This window comes from Triticum aestivum, chromosome 7A, assembly GCF_018294505.1.
Source record: "Triticum aestivum cultivar Chinese Spring chromosome 7A, IWGSC CS RefSeq v2.1, whole genome shotgun sequence".
NCBI lineage: Eukaryota > Viridiplantae > Streptophyta > Magnoliopsida > Poales > Poaceae > Triticum > Triticum aestivum.
The window spans coordinates 707,050,112-707,061,200 of NC_057812.1; the positions used below are offsets into that span (position 1 = coordinate 707,050,112).

Here is an 11,089-nt window from a genome sequence, read left to right on the forward strand (position 1 = left end):
AAAGAAGGAATGTGAAACTTTAGCATCTCCTCAACATCATGGAGAAAAATAAATGCCTAATTGAAATTCTTGTGCCAGCTCCCTTTGAAGAATAAATCTGGCACCCGTTTTAGTCTATATATATTTTTCTTAGGACTGTCTATCCATCCGATACTGGATTTTTTTGGCATCAGTCACTTTTACTCCCGGTCATTGGATCAGGAATGAACGGCTAGATCTTCTTCTTCCTCCTCCAACCGTTCCCTGTTCATTTTCTTCGTCGTGCAGCTGCCCTAAGAACCAACCCTAAATGTCAGCTTCCACCCCCGCGGTAGGAGGGCGGTGCCGCGCTGCCCCACCCTTCCCTTGACCCCCATCGCTGTGCTGGCTGTCGTCATCGGTCATCCCTCCATGCCCCCTACCCCCAGTTAAGTTTATGACTACCATCTACCGCCGACTCCTGCTTGTACACCGCTTGGCCTCGCCGTGGCCAGCGCTCCTCACGTCGTCCCTGCCTTCGGCTTCGCGCTTCACAGAAAAGTGACGGACGCGACAAAAAAAAAATCAGGTGCATGATGTTTACCGGACATGATTTTTCTTAGCACTAACCCGAAGACCAGAACTCCTACGAAGAGCATAACTTCATTTTTTTTAGCAACTCCAGACCATGCATTAATCAGTGGCCACTAAAGATCGAACCAAACAGCACCTCCCAAAGTCCCAATCAAAGTATTCCACTTTGCACTTTTATACTGCCGCAGGCCACGGTGGTATGACATGGCCGGCATCCTAGAAAAGCCTAGCCCCATAACTTTGAAGATGGTATCTGGTGTACCAATTAGACCGTAGCATTCCCTCTTTGTGTTTTCTAACCCGTGGTTAAGGGTACGGCGGGGACCTGGCCCGGCAGGGATCTTGGCTGGGACTGGAAATGTTCCCAAATCTGCACACACACGCACCAGCTAGACAGGAGTAGATTCCAAGAACATGTAACGTGATTAATTAGTTGGTGAAATGTCTTTATATCAGGTGAGGGCGTACATACATAATCCAACTTGCCACCATCTTAGTGACAAGAGTGTCAGACAAGTCGGAGGTAAATTAATCATGGCAAAAAAATAACAGTTGTATTTATAACAGCAGCAACTGTTATCAAAATGGCCACTCTCTTTCTCTCTGCCTTCTCCTGCAAGGCAGGGAGCATCTGTGGTTACAAACCTCCTCCATTGGCGGCCATTATCGTCCATTATGAGAAAAAAAGAACTCGAGAAACATGAAATAATGTTCCACTTAATTTTAGGGGTTTCAGAAAAATCTTTTTTAATTTTATTTTTTGCAAAAAATGTTCGGCTAACGAAAAATAAAATCAAACGATGCAGCCAGCAAGGAGAATGCTACGTAGCACTATTTGCAAGGCATCCGAAATGTATCAGCCCGTCGACATCGTAGCGGTGCCTTTCCTTCGCCGTCGACAGAAGCCTACGGCCAGAAACCAATTGATTCCACTTGTGACGGAATCACAAGGACACCTCTGCAATAATACCCCGACGGTGATGTTTTCCTGGTCGGTTAAGAACGCGAAAGGAACACGGTTTTTTTCCTCAAAGAATAAAATGAAAAAAATTTTAAGAAGTGAGAGTAACACCGTTTAAATCCTCGGGTAGGGGCCAGGCAGCCCACGGGTTCGGGCGGCCAGATCCCGGCCGTCGGATGGGGAACGGACGGTGCGGATCGCCCCCGATCCCCAGCCCACCTCCCTACCTTTCCTGTGTGCAGGTGGGGGTGGAGTAGGAGTAAATTGGGTTCGGCGTCGCCACCTCCCACCTCCTCTTCCTCGCCACCACTCCCTCCCCCCGCCCCCAACCCATTCGCCGCCTCCCGATTCCTCCCCCGCCGGCCGCCGGGCGAGCGAGCGCCTCCGGCGACTGCGACTCCGACGCGGACCCTCGACGCCGCCCTGCAGCCGGCGAGGGCGCGCGGGCGGGCGGGCGCGATGTACGGGAACGACAACTGGATCAACAGCTACCTGGACGCCATCCTCGACGCGGGGAAGGGCGCGGGCTCGGGGAGCGGCGGCGGCGGCGGCGGGGGCGCGGGCGGGGACCGGCCCTCGCTCCTCCTCCGCGAGCGCGGCCACTTCTCCCCGGCGCGCTACTTCGTCGAGGAGGTCATCACCGGCTACGACGAGACCGACCTCTACAAGACGTGGTCCCGCGTACGTGATCGATGCGCCGCCCCGCGGCCCTATTCCAGCGGGCCTCGTTTCGGTGGGTGGGTGGATGGATTCGCGGCCGTTTCCTGATCGATTGTGCGGTGGGTTGATGCAGGCGAACGCGATGCGGAGCCCGCAGGAGAGGAACACGCGGCTGGAGAACATGACCTGGAGGATCTGGAACCTCGCCAGGAAGAAGAAGGAGGTGCGCCTTTTTCGCTCTTGGTGGTTCGTTTCTTCCTTGGTGCCTTGCCTGCTAGCTCTGCACTTTTCTGACGCCTGCCGGGGCGTTGGCAATAATTCACTAATTATGCGTGCGTTCCAACGGGGATACAGTGAAGTGGAGCCGTGGGTTAGAGATTAGCATGGTTTTTCCCCCTCGTATAAGAAGGAAACACTAAAAGCTGGATTGATTGATGATCTTGATTGACACCAGGCTCTGTTCGACTTGGACAGAATGCGAACACGCATCGATCTGTTGCCCTTCTCGATGATCTCAACTATTCAGAAGCACCACTTGAATGTGGTAGCAGTCCTACAATCTTAGGTAGATTCTTGCCTCATCTGATTATGTCATAACGCGCTTGTCGAATTGTGTGCGCTGTGGGGTTAAGTTTTATGTTCCCCTGCCGCTGTCACACTTGGTCTCTGGCTCTTCATCTCTTTCCATGGTTACTTTGTCAGTTTACCAAATGCTGCTCGATAAAGTGGTGCCATCTGAAAGAAGCTAGTGTGGACATCATATATGCTGGGAGCACTACAAATAATCGGTATCTACTGGTTGCACAGACACTGGAGTTGAGCATGTTGCACTGCAGATATTTGTACTGAGCAATCGTTCAAATGCAGTCCATTTTTGTCTCCGGCTGTAACAGATCAAATATATGCCCAATGCAGCAAGAGAGATGGTTGAAGACTAGCATTACTGTATTATAGATTCAGTTGGATAGATCGAACAACATGTGTGTTTGACGGAAAACATAAATGGTGCTGAACTGCTGATGTTGGAAGAATTTACTTTTCCTTTGGCAAAAAATTCAACAATCATGTGTCTTAAGTTGTTAATAGAATGTGGCCTAGGAGGTGTTCTGCAGTGCATCCACGAAGGGATCATTTTCAATAGGTAACGATATGTAGAGAAGTACACTGAACTTCTGGGTTTGGGAGTATTGTCAGATCCATTTAGGTTGTTTCAGCCTTCCAGACACTGAAATATCAGTAGCCTTGCATGCTTGTCAAAGATAATTTCGCCATAGGTCCTCAAAGGATTTCTTTGCTTTGCACAGGAATCCTGCATCTTGAAATTTCTTTTCAAGCCCCATATTCGAATACATCCACATTCAATTCTAGTCCATTAACCATTCACTCTCTGATATAGCTGATGAAATGTTTTGTCTTATGCGTGTGAGAAAAAAAAATCAAAACCATACATACTTAAAGGCATTCATAGACTGGTAGTAGTACCAAACTCACATATCTTGATTGAAACGTCGGCATTCTAGAACCCTTCAGAGTTCAGAATACACCTCCCCTCTTCCTGATAAGGAAGCAGATTCGTGGAGCTCTGCATTGATGCCTGCAAATCAATCATCCAGTCTTTCCTGATTTTCCTCTCAAGCTCTGTTAGCGATTTCCAGTTGCCTCCTCTTAAGCTTGTCAGTGATGAACACACTCAAATGATAGTATTGTTATTAGAGGAACCACTCAAATAAAATGAGGTGGACTAATAAATAAGGATATCTATGCCGAGGCAAGGCAACTGCTGGATACAACTGATTTATGGAAAAACTGGATGTATGCAAACCTGTCTATAAAATCTGCAGGAAAAAGGTGACTGAGGGATCCTCCTGTTGTCAGTCACTCTTTCGTACATAGTTAGTACACTGTCCATACACCAAGCTGTTTAGAATGGGCTTTCTCTTCATTCAAAAGAAACTTAGTCACACCATAAAAGTACGTTCTTTCTTGCATTGAGCATTCTATGTCGTTTTCCTCCTAATCGGTCCACGCCGATCATATTTTTTTTTTTTGACTTTTCGCAGTTCAATTTTAGTGTCAGAATTTCACTCTTGTTCAATAATTACATTCTTACACACATTTGTGCTTTATAATTCCATATTCCGCATCCCTTCTTGCCACCTAATTGTTCTGGTACTCAGGTTGAGGATGCCAAACGGTTAAAACGTCGCTTAGAGACAGAGAAGCCACGGACTGATGCTACTGCAGAAATGTCTGAAGATCTCTTTGAAGGAGAAAAAGGCGAGGATGCTGGTGATGCATCTGTTGCCTATGGTGACAGCTCAGCTGGGAACACACCTAGGATCAGTGCCGTTGACAAGCTATACATAGTATTGATCAGGTACGGAATAGCTCTTTAACGTCATATTGTATTTTGTAGGCAAATTGTGCAATTGTAAGGAAACTACATGTTAATCACCAGTTCATCTCCAAGAGATTAATTAGTTCATTATGCACTGAACTATTATTCACATGAGGTGCAAATAACCTCACAGTTAGTGGGGAAGATCTTTATTCTGCTACCTGTATGCTGTATATGATTGTGCACCAAGGCTTCTGCAACACCATTCTTTAGAAAATAGATGATGAATTATGATCTAAAAACACCACCATTCACGTATTTAGCCTACTTACTGGTAATCAAACCTTTTAGACTCAGAACCGGTGGGATCACCTCTTGCAGTCTTGCTTTTATTCCCTACTTTGTTATATATATGATGCAATTTGCAGGTGCTGGAATTTTGTGTTAAAATGAAGCATCCGTTTAATTCCTTTGTGATGTATTATACTGCAGCCTTCATGGCCTGGTTCGTGGTGAGAACTTGGAGCTTGGCCGGGATTCAGATACTAGTGGGCAGGTATTGTTGCTGAATATACTTGTGTAATTAAGTACAAGTATTCTCCAGCATGAATAACTGTAAATTTATCCTTTAGTTAATTGGGGGTACTATTAATTCTATTTGATCATCTAAATATGCCAGCAACAGAACTGATCATATAATGATATAATTCCACTTGCTACATTGTGTTGGTTAATAGGTCAAATATGTTGTGGAACTTGCTAAAGCATTGAGTTCATGCCCTGGAGTATACCGGGTTGATCTGTTGACGAGGCAAATATTAGCACCTAATTATGATCGTGGATATGGTGAACCGTCAGAGACACTGGTACCAACAAGCTTCAAGAATCTTAAACAGGAAAGAGGAGAGAACAGTGGTGCATATATCACCCGAATACCATTTGGACCGAAAGACAAGTATCTAGCTAAAGAACATCTATGGCCTTATGTGCAAGAATTTGTTGATGGTGCACTCAGTCATATAGTGCACATGTCAAAGATCATAGGTGAAGAAATCGGCTGTGGACATCCAATGTGGCCTGCTGTGATTCATGGTCATTATGCCAGTGCAGGAGTTGCTGCTGCTCTGATATCTGGAGCACTTAACGTTCACATGGTATTTACTGGGCATTTTCTTGGGAAAGACAAGTTGGAAGGGCTTCTCAAGCAAGGGAGACAGACAAGGGAAGAAATAAATATGACATACAAAATAATGCGCCGAATTGAAGCAGAAGAATTATCTCTTGATGCATCTGAAATAGTAATTGCAAGTACTAGACAAGAGATAGAAGAGCAATGGAATTTGTATGATGGTTTTGAGGTCATGCTTGCAAGGAAGCTTCGTGCGAGAGTCAAGCGTGGTGCTAATTGCTATGGACGTTACATGCCTCGTATGGTTGTGAGTATACTGTACACATCCTAACTCTGATTCTTATTTCTGTTACCATAATAATTACTGTTAGTTGTGGTGGAATTATTGTTCGAGAAATTGTGGCGAATTACATTTTATAGTTGGGCAGTTAGCAACTTAGCATCAGCCGTCGTTGCTGTCCATATTTGCTCTAGCATTTTCATATTCTTAATTCTCTATTCCTTGCTCTGCAGATAATTCCTCCAGGTGTTGAATTTGGCCATATGATTCATGAATTTGATATGGAAGGCGAGGAAGATAGCCATTCCCCAGCCTCTGAAGATCCGCCTATTTGGTCTGAGGTGCCTATGTTCTCCTGAGATTTGTCGATGCAATATTCACTTACTAGTTACATACACTTTTTAATTAACACTTGCTAATTCAGTTATTCGTTTATGCCTGTTTATCCTGTGTTTTGTTTATGCACTGATAATTTGTATACGATGACAGATAATGCGGTTCTTCACAAATCCTAGGAAACCTTTGATTCTGGCTGTTGCTCGTCCATACCCTGAAAAGAATATTACAACACTTGTGAAAGCTTTTGGTGAATGCAGACCATTGAGGGAGCTTGCTAACCTAGTAAGCTAAAAAAAACTTGATTATGATGTTCTGTATATATGGTATTTCAATATCATAAGTGTAATTAATTGAGTTCAATAGCTGTTAATTATGTGAAATGCTTTTAGCACTATTTTGTACTAACCTTTGATGTTGTGTTCCAGACACTGATTATGGGTAACCGTGAAGCTATTTCCAAAATGAGTAATATGAGTGCAGCTGTTTTGACATCAGTACTTACATTGATTGATGAATATGATTTGTATGGTCAAGTGGCATACCCAAAGCATCACAAACACTCAGAAGTTCTTGATATTTATCGTTTAGCAGCGAGAACGAAGGTATGGTGTTTCTGAGCTTAGCAAACAGTTGGTGCCATTCTTTCCCTTGTTTTAAATATCCAGCTTCTGAAGTGTTCATGTTTAATTCTCCATCTATTTTGATCTGTTTCTGGTAAGAAAAATCCTCATGGTTAAGTAAATTAAATTATTCAAATGGCTGAAGGTCTTAATATCTGATCCTCTGAAGTTACTTACAGCAATAACTTTTTATGTTAGGTAGATTTATTACCAGTTATGCTTTAGTACTTATATCATGTACTTTTGTGTTGATGTTGATCGTCCATTGAACATATGCAGGGTGCTTTTGTAAATGTAGCTTACTTTGAACAATTCGGTGTTACCTTGATAGAGGTAATAATCAGTGAAATTTAAATTCAGTTTTGTACTCCTTCCGTCTGGAAATACTTGTCATCAAAATGGATAAAAGGGAATGTATCTAGACTTATTTTAGTTCTAGATACATCTCTTTCTATCCATTTTGATGACAAGTATTTCTGGATGGAGGGAGTAGTTGCTACCATTTATGCATTCTAATTATCTCCAATATGTTCTTTTTAAGAGCAGGCTGCCATGCATGGTTTACCTGTAATTGCAACAAAAAATGGAGCTCCTGTTGAAATTCACCAGGTTCTTGCATCACATTAACTTGATTTTACATGGAAAATCATATCAATTCGTGGCTGTAATGAAGATTCACATGCTCATTTCTGGTGATCTTTGATGCAGGTGTTGGACAACGGCCTGCTTGTTGATCCCCACGATCAGCATGCAATTGCAGATGCACTCTATAAGCTTCTTTCTGACAAGCAACTCTGGTCAAGATGTAGAGAAAATGGGCTGAAAAATATACACCGGTTTTCTTGGCCTGAACATTGCAAGAATTACTTGTCGAGGATATTAACTCTTAGCCCAAGATACCCTGCTTTTCCGGGCAATGAAGACCAGATTAAGGCACCTATCAAGGAAAGGAAGTGTATCATCGTTATTGCTGTAGACTCTGCCAGCAAGAAAGATCTGGTCTGTATCATAAAAAATTCTATTGAGGCTACACGTAAAGAAACGTTGTCAGGTTCAACAGGTTTTGTGTTGTCGACTTCCCTGACAATGTCAGAGATACATTCCCTATTAATATCTGCAGGCATGGCTCCTACAGATTTTGATGCTTTCATATGCAATAGTGGGAGTGATTTATTTTACCCTTCGCGGGCTGGTGATTCACCAAGCACTTCCCGCGTGACATTTGCATTAGACCGTACTTACCAGTCTCATATCGAGTATCGTTGGGGAGGAGAAGGTTTAAGGAAGTACCTAGTGAAGTGGGCTTCCTCGATAGTAGAAAGAAGGGGAAGAACTGAAAAACAGGTTATTTTTGAAGATGCAGAGCACTCCTCAACATGCTGCTTTGCATTTAGAGTGGTCAATCCAAATTATGTAAGTCTTTCATTTCAAAAATCTTCTGGCAGTTGGTTGGCATTTTGCTTGTATATGCATTCCATGGTCTGTTCAAATCCATTGTTTTATTGGCAGTCCTTTATGCAAGCTTTCTAATTATCATTGACATATTGTTTTGCAGTTACCTCCTTTGAAGGAGCTGCAAAAGTTGATGAGAATCCAGTCACTGCGTTGCCATGCTCTTTATAACCACAGTGCTACCAGGCTATCTGTAATTCCAATTCATGCATCACGGTCCCAGGCTCTAAGGTTCGATTTCCTTACTTCATGCGTTTACCATATCGTGAACTTCTTGTGTACACTATTTGCAGTATTGTTGGGTGGAAAAAGGTTTAAAAAAATCGTGGCTTAAAATGTGGATCTGGCCTTATCGATTCCTTGTGTGCCGATAATCATCTGTATTTTGATATTTTCCATGGAAGATTAGACATATCTGTCGAGGGAAAACACCACTCCTTTCCTTTGTTTGAGAATTCCTGCTAGAGCAGAGTCACAAACTCCTAAATGATGTGCAAGTGTAACTCCAGTGCAATAGACTCCGATGAATATTTCAGTCGGGTTTACCGTTAGCCTGTATATATTGTGAAGAACAAGGAATGCACATTATATGCTGTTTAGGCCAAATATTTGCTGCTGTCTAAAGGAAATCAGAGGCTAGTCGAATTACCTTTTTCGTGTTTAATTCCCATATGCACCTACCTAGTAAGTAACAAAAATTCCTGTTCTTGTAGGTACTTGTCTGTTCGTTGGGGCATAGAGTTGCGAAACGTCGTGATTCTTGTTGGTGAAAGCGGCGACTCAGATTACGAAGAGCTGTTTGGAGGCCTTCACAAGACGATTGTCCTGAAGGGCGAGTTCAACACACCCGCAAACAGGATCCACACGGTCAGGCGGTACCCGCTACAAGACGTCATCGCGCTCGATTGCTCAAACATCATCGGGGTCGAGGGCTGCAGTGCCGACGACCTGACGCCTACTCTGAAGACGCTCGGCATACCGACAAAGTGACAGATAGACATATAATTTTTGCCTTTTTTCTTTATACGATGAGAGGACCGAACAATATACGAATATAGCAAATATATACTGTCGTTTCCATGCTCCATGGAAATACCGATTTTGCCTGCAAGACGTGTGGTGTTGTGTGCGCTTTGTCACCTGAGCTGTGAATAACAACATTCCGATCATGTTTCCGTCGAGCCCGGCCCTGTCATGTGAGAATTCTGGAATGAACAACAAATCCAGAACAGGAGGAAGAAATCTGTTGAGCGCTTGAAATGTTGTTAACAGAACATTATAAGGAATTCTGTGATGAACAACGACTCCAGACGAGGAAGAAATCTGTTTGAGCGCTTTAACTGTTGTTAACAGGACATTTTAAGGAAGAATTTTTACAGCTCTGAAGTCTTCCCGAATCCCACTGCTCAAAAGCGAACCAAGCTTGCAGATTCAACCCGCTTGTGCTCACAGACCAAAGGTGGGATACTATGTGTGATTTACTGTCACTGAAAAGTGGGACACACAATCACTCCCTGCTCTGTTTTTCTTGTTCTTTTTACCTGTATACTCCTTTGTGGTTAAGATATTTCATTCTGCATCTAAAACCTGTGTTGTACTCCCTCCGTTCCTAAATGTAGTAACTACCAAAACTTGCTGCATTTAGGAACGGAGGGAGTACTGCTGTGTTGGGTTTGCTTCTGATCTGCAAGAAAGCAGTGTTTAATCAGCTCGTCCTTTGCCCAAACACCTTGTCTCGTTGCCACTTATAGCACTGCCGATCGATGCTGGTAAGCTGGTTATGACTACTCCTAGTGAATAATTGTGTTGTGGCTGCTGTATCTTTATGTAACGTAATGCAAGGCGACAGCTCTGGCTTCCTAATCTTACAAGTGCCAGCATGACAATAAATCCCCATTGTCCTGCATGGCTTGCGCTCAAAGCGAAGGATGGATATGTAGATGACACTGAACACCAGTGCACTGCACTGTATCTGTATGTGTAGCTTGCACCCAAAGCATGTGCAACATACTCTGGTTTGGTGCAGTAGCTGCACCAGTCACATACACACACCATGCCGACCCTCTTGCCTCTTTTCATCAGCGAGTTTTTTGTCAAATAAAAAACAGAGCCTGCTCTGGCCGGGGAAATTTGGTCTTGGTCTCTCTCTCTCTCTTTTTTTTTTCTTTTTTTTTGAAATTCTTGGACTTGGTCTTGGTCATGTTGCTTGTTCATCTACGTAGGTGAAAAGAGAGGTAGTACGTTTATACGGTCGATGCCAACTCGTAAGGCCAACTCCACCGCGCGACCCCAAACGGATGTCCGTTTTGTCCGGATTCTGTCCGTTTGGGTAGCGATTTGGGGTCGTGTCCTGGGATGCGGTGGCCATACGCCCAGCACGCGGACGTATCCTTTTGCCCTATCCTGTCCGTCAGGGCCAAAAATACCTAAATTTTCATCAAAACTAGTTTACAACCCAAATATTTGTCTAAAAATTAAAATAGTTTTACAACCCAATTAAAATTGTCTTTAATAAAATATTTTTACAACCAAATCAAAATCGTCTTGACTAAACATAAAATGGACCAATACATCTATTGGCTGCCAATGTGATCCCACACATGCTCAACCAAGTCATTTTGAAGATTCAAATGAGTGTGCCAATCACGCATCTGACGGTGGAATTGAGCAAACTGTTCAAATGTGGCCGGGTCTTGGTGCAGGGGCTCAATATTTTCACCTTGATAGTCAAATCCTTGATCACACAAGCAGTCATCAC

The 11,089-nt window shown here is 43.5% G+C and overlaps 1 protein-coding gene across 2 annotated transcripts; it reads left to right on the forward strand.

The window, feature by feature from the left end:
• The first annotated feature begins 1,773 nt into the window (after positions 1 to 1,773).
• On the forward strand, positions 1,774 to 9,512 carry LOC123149544 (probable sucrose-phosphate synthase 3). Of its 2 annotated transcripts, none has more exons than XM_044569226.1 (13): positions 1,774 to 2,194; positions 2,307 to 2,396; positions 4,351 to 4,550; positions 5,004 to 5,067; positions 5,249 to 5,947; positions 6,154 to 6,261; positions 6,410 to 6,541; positions 6,685 to 6,861; positions 7,159 to 7,212; positions 7,426 to 7,488; positions 7,588 to 8,292; positions 8,435 to 8,562; positions 9,045 to 9,512. In XM_044569226.1, exons 1-13 carry the CDS (start codon positions 1,973 to 1,975, stop codon positions 9,319 to 9,321), a joined length of 2,919 nt encoding a protein of 972 aa, XP_044425161.1. In that variant the 5' UTR covers positions 1,774 to 1,972; the 3' UTR covers positions 9,322 to 9,512. The 2 variants fall into 2 exon arrangements, with proteins under 2 accessions (XP_044425161.1, XP_044425162.1); XM_044569227.1 differs by having other exon boundaries at positions 1,780 to 2,194; positions 2,307 to 2,419.
• Positions 9,513 to 11,089: the final 1,577 nt, after the last annotated feature.